This window comes from Bos mutus, chromosome 10, assembly GCF_027580195.1.
Source record: "Bos mutus isolate GX-2022 chromosome 10, NWIPB_WYAK_1.1, whole genome shotgun sequence".
Taxonomy (NCBI): Eukaryota; Metazoa; Chordata; class Mammalia; order Artiodactyla; family Bovidae; genus Bos; species Bos mutus.
Genome location: NC_091626.1, coordinates 22,912,240 through 22,932,173, shown reverse-complemented (window position 1 = coordinate 22,932,173; position 19,934 = coordinate 22,912,240). Strand labels below are relative to the sequence as shown.

Sequence of the window (19,934 nt, the reverse complement as noted above, 5' to 3'; positions counted from 1 at the left end):
GTCCAGTGGCTCATTGGCTCCCTAGACCCAGATCTGCAGTCGCCTTTCTGACGCCTGTTTAGGGAGGGAGGGCGAGAATAGGCTTCCCCCACCATCTGAGGCGAACTCCCTTCTCTGCGGGTGAAGGGTTAGTCTCCTGCTCCCTGTCGGGGGCCCTCACCTTCACAGGTGTGGCCCAGGGCGCTGGGCTGGTAGCCCGCCTCGCAGTCCCTGCAGGAGAAGGAGCCGGCGGTGTTGGTGCAGACTCCAGATGGGCAGACTCCAGGAAAGGCGCACTCATCTAGGTCTAGGGCAGACAGTCAGCCAGTCAGTCACCCGGCGGGCCTGGGGATGCCTCCCTCCACCTGGCCAGGCCAGAACCACCCTGCGCCTCTGGTTTCCTCTCTGAGCTTGCCGGACTCTGTGGGCCCCCCGGGGAAGGGGAGCCCCTGGCTCTGGGCCTCTTACAAGGCCACCCCCGTACCCTCTCCCCGGGGATGCTTCTGGGGCGGCTCGGCCATGAGCTTCCTTCCCTCTTGTCTCTGTGACTCCCTTCTCTTTCTGTCCTCATGGAGAAAACAGAAGCTCAAGTCCATTCACAAAGTCCTCTCGCCTAGTCTGGAGACCCCCAGCATCAACCCCAAACCAGAGGACAAACGGAGGGTTCTTTGGGAGGTCTGACGGCCTGTGTTCTCAGTCACCCTTGGCCACCCCCCTTCCCAGGGTTACCTTCGCAGGCGGTGCCATCCTCATTCACCCAGTACCCACTCTCACAGGCCGAGCAGGTGAAGGAGCCCTCCGTGTTGAGACAGAGGCCCGTGGGGCACGAGGCCCGGATGGCACACTCGTCGACATCTGAAACAGGCCATTGAGCTCTGTGTGGGGCTCTCTGCAGGACAGACATGCCAGGCTAGCCGGAGGTTGACAGGGAGGAGTGGGGTGGGGTTGGGGGGTGTCGGGGAAAGATAGTCTATGCAGCAGCGCTGTGTTGGGTCAGCTCAGGGATGTGGGCCAGAGGGAAGGAGCTGCAGGCGGACGTGTCATGGAGGACAAAGGGCGCTTTGGATCCTTGTACCTTGGCAGCCCTTCTCGTCTGGGGTGACTTCGTAGCCCTGCTCACAGGAGCATCTAAAGGAGCCCTCCAGGTTGATGCATGTTCCGTGGGTGCAGACCCCAGGGGTCAGACACTCATTCACATCTGTGGGAGAGAAGTCCAAGCTGGCCTCCTATCCCTCACGCAGCCTCCAGCATCAGGCCGAGTGTCTCCATTGTGAGGCCGGGGAACCAGCATTCCGAGGGGCCCTAGCACCCTGGGAAGGACCAGAGGTCATTCCTGCTCCTGGACCCATCTACCTAGGCTGGGTGCCCTTCCCCCGCCGAACTAACTTCCATCCCTGAGCTGATTTCAGCTCCATCCAGTGACACAGAGCACCCTGCAAGTTCCTAGAAAAGGGGGGGCCAGGTTCCCCACCCAGTCCTGGGATTGGTTTGGCCCATCTTAGGACACCTGGAGGCAAGTGTCTAAGACTTCTGCCTCACCTTAGATTGAGTCTGAACTTCTCTGGTCTCCTCCCCGCCAACCAAATGGGTATGACCCCAAGTTCTCAGCCCACCCACCAGCTTCAGCGGGCGAGTGGGTAACACAGAGAGAGGCCAAGTTCTGCATGGGCGGTTGAGCGGCAGTCCCAAAGGCCTGGGAAATGCCTGCCCTCTGCAGAGCCTCAAAGTCTCTATTCACGACTCAGTCCCTTCTGGCATCCCCAGCCCTGGGCCCTTCTTCCTGCGGGGGCTGAGGGAAAGTGCATTCCTCCTATGGCTGACATGCAACCCGCCCCCCACCCCGACCTCCAGAGAAGAGCTCCCGCCGTTCTCTTAGGCATTGGTGTTAGATGTTGCTCTTGAGGTCCAGGAGGGCAGAAGACCCCTCCTCCACACCACTGGCATCAGCCTCTTCCAAAAGACACATGGCACCTTCAGCCTACCTAGCAGAATCCAGCCACAGAAGCCTCTGGAACCTTGGGTTGTATGTAGCTCCTGGACGGATATGGCCAAGGAGCCTAAGGGTCCCCCCACCCTGGCTGATTCAGAGGGCAGAGCACCAGTAACTGAAGCACACCCACCTCATCCCCAGCGTCATCTGGAAACCCAGCTGGGTCACGAAAGACCATAGCCTCCAAGCCATTTCCCTCTGCCCATGCCTCCCCCCGCCCCCCACCACCAAGTGTGGGCTCAACCCAGGGTCCCCAGACCAAACAGCCCCCTCCGTGCCTTGGCAGGCAGCCCTCACCTACACAGCTCCCGCCCTGGCCCCTGTAGCCCTCCTCGCAGGGCAGGCAAGTGTAGGAGCCAGGGGAGTTGACGCATTTCCCATCAGGGCAGGTGCCAGGGTGACGGCATTCGTTGATATCTGCAAAAATAACAACCCCTGTCTTGGTCATCTCTGGGAACCACGGCCCATGGGCGGGCTGTGAAGGAACACATCCTTGACCCGGCCGTCGGCTGGGGAGAAGGAAGGATGTCAGTTTCTGTACAGATGGAAACCAGGAAAATGTGAGTGCTCGCTTGTGTTCCCAGCCCCACCTCCCACCCACTGTCCTGGACAAAAGAAAGACGGAAGACCTTGAGGAAGGGAGAAGCCCTGCTGCAGGAGGCTGTGCTCTCAGTAGCTTGGGGAGGGTGAGAGGGCTCGAAGTCGTGAGCTGGACTCTTGGGAAGGGCCTCCGTCTCTCCCTTATTCATTTACAAGGGGTGACGATGATGGGATTGGACGTGCTTGGCACAGAAGGCCCCAGAGACCCCAGGATAGATCCTGGCTGGGCAATGAAGGCAAAACAGGCTTCTCAGCACCCGGAAACGAGGACAAAGGATGACTCCCACAATCTTTGATGTGGCCAAGACCAGCCCTGAGGCTGGTGCAGAGTGAGGCTGATGCAGAGGCTAGGAAGGCTGCTGGAGAGGGGAATTTTCTTCCAGCTGAGAACCACGTAGGGCTCCCACACCCACTCTGGTGAGATTCAGGAAAGCCAGCCTGAAAGGATGAGTCTGAGCACCGATCAGACAAGCAGGGGGAGGGGTGAGCCATGGAGGGAGAGGAGCCAGTCCTGGGGGATGAGAACAAAGGCGCGGAAGGCGAGCTTGCTCCCCGGACGGCACACAGGGCTCTGCCCAATGCGAAGCCGGCATGCTGGGGAGTCCAGCCTCCAAGGCACCCCAGATACCTGGGCCGAGTTGGAGAGGTCGGAACCCAGGGACTGAACTCTGGGTCAGGACGGCAGGAAGATGTTCAGCTCCTCTGGCCCAGTGTGCAGGCTCCCAGTCACTCTTCACTACAGACAGACTGACTGAGCTCTGGAGGAAACAGGACAGTTCACCTTCCCTGCATGGGTAATTGTCGCCCTCCCGCAGGAAGTCCACCTGCTCATTCATGGAGATTCAGAGGCCCTACTGACTAGGAGGAAGACCTGGTCAGCACCCAGGGAGAAGAGAAAGGCAGGAGGCAGGGCCAAGGGTCAGAACACAGGCTTCCTGCAAAAGGACTCAAGGAGCAGCTGTCATGATAAAACAGGACATGGGCCGGAAGTGGAGGGTGAAAATGAATCTCCTCTGAGGTTGTTTGGTCTGCAGAAGACCGGGTCCATCAGAGCCCAGGGAACCGGTCACCTCTCACGGCCAAACTTCATGCTACGGGTCCACATGAGGACGACATACACAGAGCAGAGGGTGTTTCAGGGGTGTGTGTGCTAGGAGATACCCAGAACTCCTGGGCAATCTCAGGGACACTGAGATAAGGCTCATCTCAGGAAAGAGGGCAGCCAAGAACCCCTAGTTGGGCTGTGGTGATACCAGGCTAAACTATTCTAGAAGCTTCTGTAAAAACAGAACTGGAGAGAACAAGGCGGAGGTGGAAGAAATGAAGGTTCTAGGGCCACCAGCTTTGGCCAGCACCCTGGCCTGCCGGTCCTGGCTGAGATACCGGAAGCAAGATGGGCAAAGCCATTGGGAATGAGCCGCAAGTCTGCTTCAGGGATGCGAGACTCGGGGATGAAGAGAAAGAGATGGAGGCAAGGATCCTCCTCTAAGACCACACCGAGGAAAAACAGAGTCTTTGGACCTCTCCTGCAGGGTCAGGCAACATCGGAAGGAGGTTAGACTTAGCGGGAGCAAAGGGCTCTGAGCTCTGCCCTGCCCCAAGGGTTCTGGGCACACCTGCGGAGGTGGTGCCGGAAGTGCGTTATGTTGGGCATTAGGAGACCTGCGGGACACATGCCGCTTCACTGAGAAGTCCAGCTCTCACTTTTTGGGTCGTGGTGGGCTTGTGCCTCCTGGTCCCTTGTGGTTGGGTGGGGCAGGAGGACTAGTGCTGGCCAGTAGCTTTGAGTGGATATCACGTGTGTAATTTATGGGCCCAAACACTTATTTATGTGCAACCCTGCAGAGTGCTCTTTCTTTCTTCCACGGACAGTGGCCACATTCAAGATGCTCTTCCTCTAGTCTGGTTCAAGGATGAGAAGATGTGGACCAGGACCCCCGGCAGACTCATGATGGATATGCGGCTTTGGTCAGATATCAAGTCTGCTATGTCCTACACGACACTAAGACTGAGGCTGGTTGTTACTGCAGCATAACCCGGCCTATCCGGGCACACTGCCACGGGCTTCCTTCCTCAGGCCAGAGCCCCAGCCAGTGATGTTCATGCTTGGGAGGTGGGGATGGAGGGGGCAGAGGGTCAGAGCAGCCCCCAGTCTCTACCTGAACCAGGTGGGCCTCTTCTAAATGGGGGCTGATATATCAGAGCCACTAGCCAAGCCATGGATGAATCCCTGTTAAAAGCACAGGCTCTGAAGTCACCAGATATCCTGAGGCTGTCCCACCAACCTTTCAGTGCCTGGACGAGAGCCAGATGTTTTTTGCCTAGTCTAGGGTTTAAATTTTAACCTAAGATTATGGTATGTTTTGGTAAAGGTTTTACCCTGGTCGTCGGGGGGCAGGCGCTGTCTGTCTTTTTTATGGCTGTATTCCTGGCCCATGGCTGGGACACAGCTGGCGCTCAAGAAACATTTGCTGACCAAAGAATGAAACCATGTGATTCACTAAAGCTTCATATCTTCTTGGCATGAGGCTGCGGGAAAGACCCCAGAAGACCCCAGGAAACAGGCACTCCAGGGACCAGCTTGCCAGCCTGCTGTCTGTATACCCGGCAGATGGTGGAGTTCTCTAACCAGCACTGCAGTCTCTGCTTGAGGAGAAGGGAAGGGTGCTGTGAGAGCACACGGTGGAGACGGTGCTCCTGCAGGGGCTGGACCCACGGGTGACTTTGGGGGTAGGTGGAGGACAGCGGGGCCCTGGCAGTCTGCAGGGGAACCTAGCCCCTCTCCGTGGGAACCCAGAGTCGCCGGACGACGGAAATACCATGGAGACTTTGGACGGGCTGCTGTCCAGACCACTCGGGCCCTTCACCAGAGACTCTGAGTTTAAGTGGAGAGAGAGTGGTTTCTTAGCTGGAGGAAGAAGAAAGAGGGAGGGGGAAATTGACCGGGCTCCCAGGGTGATGGGCCGGGGCTGTGGTTACGGGTGGAAACCTGGAGGAGCGTGCAGGCTACATTAGTCTTTCTTTCAACAGACTCAAGAGTGTCTTTCCTGGGCCAGGAACTCAGCCTGACCTCCCAGCCAAGCTGTGTGTGTCTGGGCCCTTTCCTCCGGAAGGGAAGAAGGTGATCCAGAGGCACGGGCTCGGGCACTGGGGGGAGACAAGACATGAGAGAGAATGGGCTCCCTACTTGCGGCAGGGCTGCCTGTGCCCTTTGCATGGTTGTTCGGCAGGTTAACCAGAGCCCCTGCGATGGGCATTATGGTTTCCATCTTCAGACACTGAGACAATAAGCCAAACCCATATCTGTCTCCACCAGAGCCTGTGCCCTCAATGTGGACTGGTTAGTATAAATCTGAGACTTTAGATGTCCTTGGATTTTCCTAGTTCATTTCCTTTGGTTTTACTGTTTAATCAGGTTTCATGCCAAATGAATAATGTTGGATGCTTAAATGAGGCAATCTATTGAGTCTCTAGTCCAGCACCTGGCACATATAGCAGGCACCCATCAAATGCCAACTCCCTTCACTCTCCCTTGTCCTGGAAAATGCCAGACTGTCTGTGGTTCAGCAAGCTCATGAGGACAAGGGGAGTTGGGTCTGGTTTTGATCATAGTGGGCCTGACTTTAAAGGGGGAGGCATTGAGAGGGGAAGGTGAGATGCTGGGGATTCAGACAGGGATTTGTCTGTCCTTCACCACCTAGTGACTCTGCTTCTGTAGTAGCGGCATTGGGAAGCTGGGGTGGTCTTCCTTCACCAGACATACAGGCTCATCTCTCACCTCCAGGATCTTCTGAATCCAGGCAAGCCCTGGCCGTGGGAAGCCTGGAGGCAGAGAGGAGTCTGCACCTATCTTTGGATCAAGGGCAGGACTTCCTTCCAGAGAGAACCTTGATTTACCCTCACCCATTCTTGTCTCAGCCAGTTGGGAGCACATGACCCAGGCCTTTTGTGAGCCCTTGACACCCCAGCCTGGCAGGGAGGTGGAAGTGGCAGGGCTGCCGGGAGCTGGCATGATGGTGGCAGGTTCAAGCCAGTCTGTGAGGACATCAGTGGGCAATGTCACAGCCAACTTGTGACACTGGGAAAGGGGGCTGGGATGAGAGCTCAGTCATTCATTTTTTTCAACTAGCATGTATTGGTCCAACGCATGAACATTTGTCACGTGTCCACACACGGTCATCTAAAGATATGGTCCAGCTGACAGCCTAACAAGCTTTAGCCAGTAGATCAAGCTTGATGCCTGAGGCACCTTCCAGATATCAACCTTCCCTCTACCATGCAACTCAAGTGGTGGGCAGAGGTGCACAGAGGGGAGCCCCTGGGATCTCATGTATGCAAAGTTACTGTGCTCCCATGCTGTCAGGGCAAACAGGATGCCAAAATCCCACTAAGGGAACAGAGAGGCTCCTGAATCCCTAGACAGGTCTCTCTGTGCACAGGAGTGGGCTCAGCATCAAGGAGAACAGTCAGGCATAAGCTGGAAGGGGAGCTGGTGGTGGGCAGTGCATGGGGAGGGATAAGGAGATGATGGGGAGGGATAGGAGATGATGGGGAGGGACCAGGAGATGGTGGGGAGGGATAAGGAGATAATGGGGAGGGATAGGAGATGATGGGGAGGGACCAGGAGATGGTGGGGAGAGATAAGGAGATGATAGGGAGGGACAACAGATGGTGGAAGGGGACCAGGAGATGATGGGGCCGGCACCCCATTCCTTACCTTGGCAATGTCCTTTCCTGACCATGATGTAGCCCTGGTCACACTCACAGTGGTAGGAACCCTCCGTGTTGGTGCACCGACCCCGGCTGCACACCCCTGGCTGCTCACACTCATCTATGTCTGTGAACACACAGAAAAGTCCCGAGTTGGGGCCAGCCCTGCAGGGGGTCCTGGGGCATCCCCTCAGAGGCCAAGGTCAAGGATGTGCATGATGAGGCCCAGACAGGGAAGACGTCCTTGCCAGAGCCATGAACGGCAGGGGCTCTGAGGCCAAGTCAGACTGACCTAGCTCAGGCCTCTGCAAACTCGTGAGTTTCCTTCTCGCAGGGAAGGTGGCTACTTTGGGGGCCCCTGGAGAGCCTTCCAGCTGTCTGTTCACTCCAGTGTAAGGGCTGGTCTTGAAGTCAGGTGGCAATGGATATGCCACTCTCCGAGGAGGCCACCAAAGTCCCCTCCTGACCCCAATACATCCCCCAGAGCTCTGCTCCTAGAGTTCTTAGGGGCCTTCTTAAAGGTCAGTGAAGTTGTTCAGTTGTGTCCAACTCTTTGTGACCCCATGGACTGTAGCCGACCAGGCTCCTCCATCCATGGGATTTTCCAGGCAAGAGTACTGGAGTGGGTTGCCTTTTCCTTCTCCAGGGGATCTTCCCAACCCAGGGATTGAAACCAGGTCTCCTGCATTGCAGGCAGATGCTTTACCATCTGAGCCACCAGGGAAGCCCAAAGTTAGGGATTAAAGGTTAGGGATTGGGATTCCCTGGTGATCCCTGGTGATCCAGTGGTTAGGATTTGGTCCTCTCACTGCCAGCGGCCTAGGTTCAATCCCTGGTTGGGGAGCTAAGATCCTGCAAGCTGTGTGGAGCAGCCAAAAAAAAAAAAAAAAAAAGGTTAGGAATTAAGCAGCCAGTGAGAGACAGTATCTTAGGCAGCTGTGGATCTGTTCCTGTGGTTTATTCTATTGTCCCAAAGCATAATGGGGCCCTATAATGGCTTGAAAGCCCAAGCCTGGTCGTGCCCTCCTCTGTTAAGGCCCTACCAGGGTTCCCTGCTGCTTAGGCTGCTTCACAAGGCCTCACCCCAGCCTTGCTGTGTTTGCCGATCCCCACTGGTCTAGCCTCTGAGCCTTCGTTCACACAAATGCCTCTGCTTGGTTTGACGGCCAGCAGAAACTTGCTCCCATTTCAAGGATGGGTTCAATTTATCAACTCTAGATGGCTCTGGCCACCCCCAATTCCCTGCCCACCACAGCCAAATTAATAGAGGACTTGTCTTTTCCTCCCAGCCCCACTCCCAGCAATGGTTCAACACTTCACAGAGGCTCTGTGCAGATGAGATGAGGTCATCCAGGTGAAGGGCTTAGCACAGCACCTGCCTGGCACGAGGTAAGCACTGAATTATTATTACTGTGCTCAGTCTCCAAGTCGTGTCCAACTCTCTGCGACCCTGTGGACTGTGGCCTGTCCATGGGCTCCTCTGTCCGTGGGATTCTCCAGGCAAGAATACTGGAGTGGGTTGCCATTTCCTTCTCCAATTATTATTATTATTCCAGCACTAAACCTACTTTGTAAAACCCAAGCCCCTCTGCCGGCATGTGAGATCTCTCATGACCTGGCCCCTGCCTGGTTCTCTCACTGTGGTTCCTGCCTCCCACACACCTCCTAGCCTCAGCAGCCACATGGAACCTGCTTCTGGGCTTCTGCCTGCTCTGCCTCCTTGCCTGGAGTGGCTTCACACCCACCAGCTTGGCTGTCTCCTTTCCATCTTTCAGTGAGGCTGCCCTCGCCCTTCCAACCCACATGGCCCTTCCCAGGGTTCCCTTAGGGATGAGGAGGGATGAGTAACTGCTTCCCCGCACCCCCATGACTTCTGAGAATGTGCCTTATTATTCCCAGGCCCTTAGTGCCTAGCCCAGAACCCCCAAAGTACCTATTGCATGAGTGGGATTATAAGCATTTGTTTTCAGACAATGTTTTCATCTGAGCAATACCTCATAACACTTCAGTGCAGACTGGAGTCACTAGCAGAGGGCGTAAAACAGGCACTCCGAGGCCCATGTCCAGAGATTCTGACCCAGTAGTACTGGGGCGGGCCTAGGAACCTGCATTTTAATAGCTCTCCAAGCAATTCTGAAATAACCGGTCCTCACTTTGGGAAGCTCTATTCCCAGTGGAAGAGGAAAGGAAACTTGCTAAAGGACTCACTAACTGCTGGGGCCAGGATGACTGCTGGATGAATAAGGCTGGGAAAACGGACTTGTTTTATGGAGAAAAATGGAGGTGGAAAAGACTCAGTCTTAACACCCATACATGGATGGACTCCAGATGGATTAAAACATGTTGTAAGGGACTTCCCTGGAGATCCAGCAGCTAAGACTTCGAACTCCCAAAGTGAGAGGCCGGGGTTGGGTCCCTGATCAGGGAACTAGATCCCACACACCACATCTAAGACCCAGCACAGCCAAATAAACAAAATACATAACTAACTAAATAAAAAGAACATGTCATGAAAGGCAAAACTGTAACTGTAATAAAGGAAGGTGTAGAATGTATTTGTGACTTATAGTGGGGAAGGAATTTTTACATAAATCCCTCAAAGCATAAAAATAGAGCAAAAAAGGTAAATTTCTATACACCAGAACTAAGAATTTCTGTTCAAAGAAGGATACGTGGATAAGGTCAATGGGCAGAGGACAAGAGGTAAGAATTATCATATCTAAACCCAGGCGAGTATCTGGAATATATAAGGAACTCCTAAACAGCCACAAGGAAAAACAGGAATGACCACTGAACTGAGCAAAAGATGACGACAAGCAATTTCTAGGTAAGGAAACCCAATGGCTAACATATGAAGAGATGCTCATATTTACTAGTAAAGCAAATGTTAAATATTTAATTTAAATTATTATTTAATAATAATTATTGCTCAGTCATGTCTGACTCTTTGTTACCCTATGCACTGTAGCCCACCAGGCTCCTCTGTTCATGGGATTCTCAAGGCAAAAACGCTGGAGTAGGTTGCCATTTCCTCCTGTGGGGGGAATCTTCCTGTCCCAGGAATCGAACCTGGGTCTCTGGCACTGCAGGCGGATTCTTTACCGCTGAACCATTGGGGAAGCTCAAATATTTAATAGTCATATAATTTGTTCTCGAAATTGTAGTGGTTTCTATTAATTAGATAAATTAATGAAATAATTTATAACTAAAAATATTTAAAATAAGGAGGATACTCTTTTACGAGAGCAGCAACATTTAGAAAATGAATGTTATTGGATGAGGCCTCATCAGGTGGCAGCCACGCCCTGTTGGAGAAGCTCTGAGAGCTGACCTTGAGCCTCCGGCCTCCTCCCCCAGCTGGCAGGCTGGCAGAGACATCCAGACACCCGGGCTGGCACGCGGCAGGACCCATTGTCTGGGTCAGACCTGGTGACACCCTTCCATGCAGCAGCCACTGCCTGTCCCGGGCCAGCACCTTGGGCTGGGCCTGCAGGGAGCAGTGCCTCCGGCCCACAGCACTTGCCAAGGCTGCAAAGCCCACCAGAGAAGCCCCTTAGTCCCCAGGCCTCTGCCCTCGATAACTCCAGGCTGTTCTGAGCACTGCTGCCTGAGGCACCTCCCTGAGAGCCGGCTGACCGCACCGCTGCCCTCTGCTCACAGACCTCTGCTGGCTGCCACTGTCTGTGGGACGGCGACCAAGCACTTCAGCCTGGCGCTCAAGACACTCAGCAAACTGGCGTGGGTTCCCGCCACTTCCTCCACATACCGGGCGCTCCCATCACTCTGGATTTATTGTTATTCCCAGAGCGCGCCAGGCTTGTTCATGGCTCTGCCCTCTGCAAAAACGCTTCCCTTCCCCTGAAATACCCTCAGCTTCCTCTTTTCCTTCACCGTGTGTCTGTGTGTGTGTGTGTGTGTGTCTGTGTGTGTCTGTGTGTGAGGGAGGGTGTTGGAAGCAAACCGTGCTTTGGGGCCAGGTCGATTTTGATTCTGCTTCCAGCTCAGCCACGGCTCTAGGTGTGAGGTCTCTGGGTGTTTCAATTCACCTCTCTGAGCCTCAGTTTGTTAAACTGTGAAATGGGGATAAGGGTTTCTACTGCATGGGGTTGGGTGGGATGATGTGCGTCACAAAATAAAGGGCTCTCGATGGCTCTGGCACATGAGAACAGCTCATTAAATGGTAGCTGTTATTATTCTGGCCCCACTCAAACATTCCTGTGGGAAACCTTCGCACTTTCTTCCATGGAACCAGTGTGTCTTCATTCCACAGTGCCAGAGTCCACGCCTTACTCACTGCAGTACTCACACGGCTCCTGGGCCAGAACCAGAAACGTGAGTCCTGAGAACAGCAGGGCCATTCTCCAGGTGAAGGATTCCGACTGGGTTATGAGTCTTGCGGCACTGCTTGGAAACCACTGCATCCTATTCTCTGTAAACTCATTAGTTAAAATGTAAGCGGAGTGTTTCACATGTGGTATAAATGCTGCATATTAAAGGGCCTTTTTTGGAGGTGTCTTTGTCCAGCGACCCCACGCAGAGCTTCCCAGGGAAGCTTAAAGCTTGTAGGCATCTCCCAGCAAAGGCGCCCTGCTCCCCAGACTGCCCGGAGTTCCAGTTGGTGTCCTCACAGGTCACCCTCTGTACCCAATAGGAAAGAAACTCCTTGTCACTCAGAATTTGGGGACCTGGCTGCTCGTCTTCATCTCTAGCCATGTCCCCAGGTTTCCCCTCATACTCTCGGCTCCCGTCACAGTTCCTTGGAGTGGTGGTGAATATTTTGCTGCCTTTCAGATTCACACCCCTCCATCTGGTCTCAGCAACCTCAGCCTCAGTGTAGGCTGCTTCCTCCCAGGTCCAAGTCTGAGCCCTGGTCTCGGTTCCTGCGGTCCCCCCATTCCCCACACTGCAGCGCTGTAACTAGGTGCTGCGGATGCCTGGATCCTCCTCCACCCAAACACCACCTGTGGGGTCCTGTACCCTCCAAGGGGCAAGGGCAGCTCAGCTTACCTTGGCATTCCTGTGTGGCCCCCGAGGTGGCCAGCTTGTAGCCAGGGTAGCAGAAGCAGGAGTAGGAGCCCACACGGTTGACACAGCGTCCCCTTCCTTTGCAGGGGTCCCTCAGACACTCATTGTCATCTGAGCAGAGGGAGATGGGGAGGGCAGTCAGGGGGGCCCTTCTCTGGGTAGCTGTGAGCCACTTGCCATGCTAAGGGCTGGATAGGGGATGGTGCTATGGGGCAAGGAGGGATTGAGGGAGCAGAGGAGACTGGGGAGACGAAAAATCTCTGACCCTGGGGACCTTGAAGTCCATCCATTGGCTCATTCAGGAACCAAGGGCCTGGGGCAGTGGCCCTGCACCCCCTCTCTGCCCCGTGTCCCCCTTCCCGGGGGCCCGTGATCATTTCCTTTCTCCTTCAAGGCACAGGAGATGTGTCTCCCTTGTATAAAATACTGGGGGAGTGGGTCAGGCCCACACTGGATGATTTATGTGTTGTGCCTCCAAACTTCTTTGCCAGGGATAGCCGTGGTGGAGACAGCAGGTCAGGCTTCAGTCTGCTATGCAGACAGCGAGATGACCAGTCTGAGGGATGGGTTGATCTCAGAGCCAAGGGCACCAAGTAAAAGGTGTTCTTTTTCTGGGCTCCAAGGCCCAGGGGTGGCTTCCCACTCTCCTGAAGACTCCTCAGATGGTCCTTCCAGAGACCAGCCTCCCCAAGGTTAAGGTTAGCTTTGTCCACAGGGACTGTGGCTCCTCTGCCCATCAACCACACAGCACTGCTTGGACTTTTGGTTGCCTTGGCCTCTGGACTGGCCCCCAGCCCTGCCCCCACCCACCCCAGCCACCGAGCGAGCCCCGGCCGCCCGCGTGGACACCTGTGCAGTAAGCGTGGCTGGGGTGCAGCCGGTAGCCGGGGCTGCAGATGCATCTGTATCCATCCGGGAGGTTCACGCAGGTGCCCGGGCCACAGATGTTGGTGGCCCCAGCAGCACATCTGTCTACGCCTGTGGGAGACAGCGCAGCTGAGGCTGTGGCGGGGTGGGGACGGGTGAGAGCAGTGGACTAGGATGGGGGAGGGTGGGGGCAGGGCACACGAGCACAGGAGCCTCACCCCAGCCTTGGCTGGGCCCTACCACATCCACGTATAGCGAGGCATTGTAGAAGACCCCATGCACGGCCCCTCTTCCCAGGGACCCGAGTCCTACCAGGATGGAGCGTGCAGTAGCGCATCCTTCTGACTGAGACCCAGGGGTTCCAGTAACCTGTGTCCTACATCCCAGCAAAGGGCTTCCGCTCCTGAGGCCCCCAGGCTGACCTCACCCTGAATACAGGGTCAGTTCTCACCAAGAGTGAGGGCTTCCCTCCCCTGGTACACCTTGCCCAGTTTCTCCCAGACAGGCAGACAGATCTGGTGAGTAGGGTCTTGGGAAAACTGCCAGGTGATGAGGGTAGAGGTGGGCTGGGGCCAGCTAAGCAGGACCTTGAATGCCACATTGAGACAAGCTGGTAAGAAAGGGGATCATGGGAGTTGGGGTACAATCAGAGCCATCTCAGGAAGACTACATCTCTCATATAACGCCTCGATCAGAAAGGCAGGAAGGTGGCAGATGGACTGGGGTGGGAGGGGAAGCACAGGGGCCCCTAGAAACCGGCAAAATGAATTAAACAAGGCCTGCCCTAGGTGGTGGTAATGGGGTAGAAAGTGGGAAGCAGATACTGAATTCAGAAACAGTTTGGAGACTCACCAGGACTCAGGGCTGAGGCTGCATGGAGGGCAGAGATTATAGCTCGTTTGAACCTGTGTCCCTAACACTAGAAGTGTACCCGGCACTTAAAACATGCCGAATGAACAGATGACTGAATGAACGAGAGAGGCTTTCACGGTAAGTCTTAGGCCGAAGCCTACACACCCAGGGTCCCCGCCCGGCCCCACAGCACTGAGGAAACCCCTGGAGACCCCAGGGAATGGGCCGGGATGGGCCTGTGTTGGTGCATAACAGGGCTTCACAGTGTTTGCAAGGTTGAACAGAACTGAATGCCCACACTGGCCTGTGTGTGAGGCTACCCTGCCCCTGGCCTGGCTCGGAATTTGTGTCAGCCTGGGGACTCAGGAGGACCCCTAGCCAGGAGCTACATGTCCTCCCCAAGGGTTAAGGCTGGGGATGGCGAGGGGCGAAGGGACCAGGAGAGAGGTTCTGGACTGTGTGTGTGTGCGGCGTTGTGTCCTCACAAAGCTGACGCCCCAGCTCTGCCCTGAACCCAGCTCATCTTGCCTGCTGAGTGGTGGGGGGCCTAGGACACTCCCTGGAGCAGTGCACTGAGCCCAGAGAAGAGGGGTCCTGGTGGGGGACAGCGGGGACATCCCGGTTCAGGCCTAGGAAGGCCAAACTCCCAGCCCAATCACTCTCTGGACTCTTGCCTCAACCGGCAGGGTCTCTCCCTTTGCTGAAGGACATACCCCTCACCCCAAGGTGACCTCAGTCTATGAGGTTAAAAGCAGCAAGGCCCTGATGAGGGCACTCGTGGGGGTACACATGTGAGCACACACGTGAGCGGACACACACGAGCACACATGTACATGTGAGCACACACATGTGAGAACACACACGAGTACATACACATGTGAGTGCACACACATGAGCACAAGCACACATATGTGGGCACACACACGAGCACATACATACATGTGAGCACACACGAGCACATACACATACGTGAACACACGTGAGCACATACACACGTGAGTGCACACATGAGCACAAGCGCACACACGTGGGCACAAATGCATGAGCACACACGTGAGCACATACACACACACGAGCACACACACGAGCACATACGCATATGTGAACACACACGCATACGTGAGCACACACACACACACGTGAGCACACACGTGAGCAGGGAGCAGCTGTGCCAGCACCGGCCCTGCTTCTCTGGAACCAAGTCCCCAGACAAAGAGGCTTTGAGGAGGGTGCATTCCAGAGCAAGGTGGGTATGCCAGGGCTCTCCCCCACACCACACCCCCTCACCGCGGCAGCGGCCAGAGCCGGGGACACAAGCTCCCAGGCAGCCAAACAACTTTAGACATAGAACCACTTTCCCTCCTGAAAGTCGGCCCTCCCCATGGGCGGGAGACTGCCCGCCACCAGGGCACTCAGCCAACTCGGAGTCAACAGCCTGGAAGAGTCGGGATCCTGGAGGCCCCACGGGCGCCCCTTCCTGGAGAGGGTCCCCCGGGGTTCTCCTGGAAGGCGAACTCTCCCTTCTCTTTCTCCTTCCTGGCTTGACTGGTGCTCCAGACGGGACTCCTCCGGTCACTAGGGCACCCCGTGCCCTCTGTGGGATGCAGCCAGGGGTGCTGACCCCGGCAGGACTCCACTGAGCACTGTGCATCTTGGGGGAGAGCTGGGAGCACCTTGAGGGGCTGCTGCACGTACCTGAGGGCGCTGGGGTCACCAGCACATTGGTGGGAGCAGTCACTTGTGCTTCTTCCCTGGCCTCCGGGATCCCCTGTTCAGGCACTGATGGTGTTGGTGTTCCCAGGGCACCTCCTGTGGAGGGAAGAGGGGTTGGGGTGCAAGTGGGCCTTGGCCCCTGGGCTGCCCACTTTCCTACCTCCTGGACAGCATTCCCTCCAGAGATGCCAGGCAGCGCCCTTCCCTCCCCTCTGCCGTCAGTTTCCTAGAACAAGGGCTGGAGCCTGGGCAGGTCATCCCCTCTGCCTCCTAGTCTCCTGAAACTCCACTTGGCTCCAAAAAGTCAGAGACTCTAAGAGCGCATCTAGTCTCACCCTCCACTTTGCAGGGGAGGAGGCGGAGGCTTGCGGGAACAGCCACTCTTCCACAGCTGCTAGCTTCTTGGAGACAAGCCGAAGCCCAGGCCTACTTCAGCTTTCTCCTTCTGCTTGCAAAACACTTTAGAGTTACAGAGCTCTGCCTCAAACACCAACATCTCACCTGCCTTAAGAGGCAGCAGGGCAGGCATTCGTGTCCACCTCACAGCAGAGGAAGCTGAAGCTGACTTCTGAACAGTGCCCTGTTCCCAGCCAGACAGCTGGGCTCTTTGGAGCTCTAATCATCTCCTGATAGGCTCTGCAAAGCTCTAACAATCTCCTGAGGGAAGGCAGGCCTGGGAGCAGGGCCCTCTGGACCTGACCTGCCCCCACTTCAGCCAGCTCTTCCTCTTTGGTTTCTTTTATTCCTCTGTGGTTCCTTTTGGTCTCAGCACCACAAAGGGCAGACCGAGTGCTGCAGCTGGGGAGGTATTCACAAGGCATAGCAGCGTCTTTCAGTGACCTTCTCACACCTTAGGTGTACAGAGCTCCCAGGAAAAGTGTTCACCTCTGACATCACCCGCAACCTCACCTGATCCGAGCCTCTGGCATCAGCTCAGGTGTACTATTGCTACTCCTAGTTAAAGTCTTTCCTCCCTTCCTTTTGTTTCCTGGGCGCCACTAGGAGGAGGCACTCACCTGGGACCCAGGTGGATAGCTGGGTAACACTGGTTGTCACCTGCACAGAAACGGGAGAAGGCGTCTCACTGCCTGGAGAATCCCACGGACGGAGGAGCCTGGTGGGCTACAGTCCATAGGATCACATGACTGAAGTGACTTAGCACATAGTTCTAGACCTCATGTGCTGTGATGAAAGTCTGAGCAACAGCCAGGACTAAAGGACACGTTCCTGCTCTCTTTCTGAAGGGCCCCCCCTCGCTGACCTTCTCAAATGACAGAACTTGCACTGTAGCTGCCAGAAAAACCAGAGCTGCGATTATTACTTCTTTCAGGGTACAAGTGGGTCTTGGGATCAACTCTCCCACCTTGGCTTCTCTGTTAGTAAAATCCTGCGTACACTGGATCGTTCTCCCTTCCCTCCCTCATGTGACATTGCCCTGCAGCCTCAGGGCTACCAGGTCCCGGTCTCTGCCACATTTGCCCAGCTCCTTGGTGGGATGACTCACTTACCTGGCTGGCCTGAGAGTCGCCTGGGGAGGAAAGGGGAGAGCGTGAGCTCAGGGAGGACACGTACGGCTGCCTGCTCCCGCCCCCCACGGCCAGGGCTGGTTCACTCTGTGACCTCCCTACTTTGTCCACAGCAGGCCCGGTGGCAGAGACAGCTCTGACTAGTCTTACCTGCCCCTGCCACCCTTCCAGGACTGGCCAGCCCAGATCCCAGGATCCCCGGGCTGGGGGCCTACAAGGTGGTCAGTTGGCGAGAGGACACCTCTGGCTTTCCTTGAATGCCCCTGGCGACAGGAGTCCCAGCCGCTCTGGGCCAGTCCGCACTTTTGGTCCTCACTGCAAGCCTCCTGGCCACGCAGGGTTGCTCCAGGCTCCAGGGCAAGGCAACAGTTCTGGGAAGCGGGGATTGCTCCTGGCCAGCGCCCAGTTACCACGGTGACGGGCTCTGCCTGACTGCCCTGTCGGCCTGCTCCTGGTTCGCAGAGCACTTTGTTCATCGCACAGTCCTCCCTGTTCTAACGCGCCCTTGGACTCCATGCTACCAGTAGCCCAGGTGTGCCTTCTGCATGGTTTCCCAGGGCACCTGCCAGGGCTGCCTCAAGCCCCATATCTTTCCAGCCCCATGCCTCCTGGGCCCAAGGCAGTTGAGCTGGAGCCAGTGCTCTGACTCTAAGGCCATGGGAGGGGATCTGAAGCCCCTAGATTCCCTAGGATGCCAGCACCAGCCCCAGAAGCGGTGCGGCAGGGGCAGGGGATGGAAAGGCAGGGTCAGCAGTGGTTGGGGGGTGGTGCTATGGAGCCCCCACCAGCAGCTCTCTGGGACATGGGCACCTTTTGACCCCAAAGGAGGAGGCGTGGCCTTTCCATCAGGCCAGGCCATGAGAGCAGGTTCCCAAGGCCAAGCTGCGTTTCCAACTCCCTTTCCTAACGCCCCTGAGGTGGGACGCCACGGGCCCAGGGTAAACACCCCACTTCTCTCTGAGGTGCTGTAACCTGAGCGGGTGGGGAAGCCCTCAGACCTCCTCCCCAAACCAGATACCCTTGTCGGGGACGGTCTCGGCCTCCACCCAGGTGCCGGTGGCCGCCCGCAGTGGCTGCCTCTCTGCTGGCCTGGGCAGGGTCCCGTTGCGCTTCGGGCCGCGGTCCCTTGAGGGCCGGGCCAGTTCCTCCTCCTCAGCTTTCCTCATGGACAGGCGGATGTCTGAGCTCGAGTAGGTGTAGCCGTGGCCCGCAGGGCAGATCTCCCTGAAGGCCTCTGCAAGTTCAAGCGTCAGAGGACCAGATGAGGGGGTGCTGTTCCTGCAGGAATCCAGGGTCCTCCTTTCCCTCCCTCCTGGGGGGCAAGGCAATGTGGCAGCGAAAAGGGAGAGGCCCCAGGTCGGGTTAAGGAAATGGTCAGGGAGGAGGACTCAGGGTCTCTGGCCTTAGGTTAGGTCCAGGGTAGGGGGACAGCGGCCACTGGCATGGAGGAAGCAGCTCAGTGGCTGGGGCCAAGAAGGGAACAGAGGGTTACCTGTGCCAGGCAGGGGGCATTTCTCACACAGGCTGCCCCAGGCTTTGCCCACGCGGCTGCAGCAGCATATCTGCTTGGTGATCCGCTGGGCCAAAGGCAGGGCGCAGGTGCCGGGCCCCAGCAGCCGGTAGCACAGCCCCTGCTGCATGGAGACGGCCTTGTCCGCTGCAACGGGCACAGCGGCAGGTGAGGGTGGGCGGGAGGGGGTGGGTCACTGGGTATGTCAGCAGGTGGGGGTGGGCAAGTGATGGGGGCCAGGTGAGGGTGGGCAGTTAGCTAGCGGGAGGGGAAAGGCAGAGGACGGTGCAGTGGCCGGCCACACGGGCTCAGGTCGGCCAGGCCTGTGTCTCGGTCTAGAAGTTGGGGCCCTGAAAGTACCCACAGAACACAAGGAAGAGTGGCTGCAGGGATGCTTCAGCCCCTCCTCAGGTTATCTGTTTGAGGGGCCTGGACGCCCAGCCTCACATGGGAGAACTGAGAGCAGGGAAGGGGATGTGCTTGCTTGTCTCAGATTCTCAGTCCATGGTGTTGTCAAAAGCCATCCTGGGGGGCCCACGTGGGAGCAGTGTGCCCTGAGGGCCACAGGGTCTCCCTAGGCAGATGAGTCAAGGTGAGAACCACCGGACTGATGGGGAGCTTTGAGGACAGGGGCCCTGGCTTGGCCATCTTCACAGCCCAGGCAACTGGGGTAGTGTCTGGTTCATGCAGGTGCTCAGTCAATGCTCTCTGATGGACGGATGGAGGGCTAGATCCATGAATCAAAATCCCGTGGACTGCAGTGAAGGTGAGCCACACTGGGCTTAGAGAATAACAGCCGGGGCCATCTCTGCCTCCCTGCCTGGAGGGTCTCTTTCCAGCATTAATAAATTAGTGACCGTGAACTCTTCCTGACATGTTCTCCCCACTCTGTATCCCCTCATCCTTTGCTGTCTCCTCTTACTATCGCCTCTGGGGACACTGGGGACGCTGGATCCAGTCTCTCCCTTGCAAGGGTGCTCCCTCTTGTGAGAGTGGTGCTCGAGTCAGTTGTCTTGTGGTCTCGCAGACCCAGGACTTGGCAGTTCACAGACTGAGGGCTTGGCCGGCCGCAGGGAGCTTTGTTGAGCCTTGGGGTGGCCGACCTGAGCTGAGTTGCTACTTTGCAGAGTCCAGTTGAGACTGGTTTTATTCAGTCCTGGTC

General features: G+C 56.4%; 1 protein-coding gene across 1 annotated transcript in view; it reads right to left on the bottom strand.

Annotated features, from left to right (window-relative positions):
- Positions 1 to 19,934, bottom strand: part of LTBP2 (latent transforming growth factor beta binding protein 2) — a 107,790-nt gene that overhangs the window by 10,948 nt on the left and 76,908 nt on the right. Inside the window, 12 exon segments of the mRNA XM_070377518.1 lie at positions 161 to 286; positions 709 to 834; positions 1,055 to 1,177; positions 2,267 to 2,386; positions 7,287 to 7,406; positions 12,287 to 12,415; positions 13,154 to 13,282; positions 15,719 to 15,832; positions 16,753 to 16,792; positions 17,245 to 17,264; positions 18,281 to 18,496; positions 18,755 to 18,919. Coding sequence (XP_070233619.1) covers positions 161 to 286; positions 709 to 834; positions 1,055 to 1,177; positions 2,267 to 2,386; positions 7,287 to 7,406; positions 12,287 to 12,415; positions 13,154 to 13,282; positions 15,719 to 15,832; positions 16,753 to 16,792; positions 17,245 to 17,264; positions 18,281 to 18,496; positions 18,755 to 18,919 — 1,428 coding nt within the window.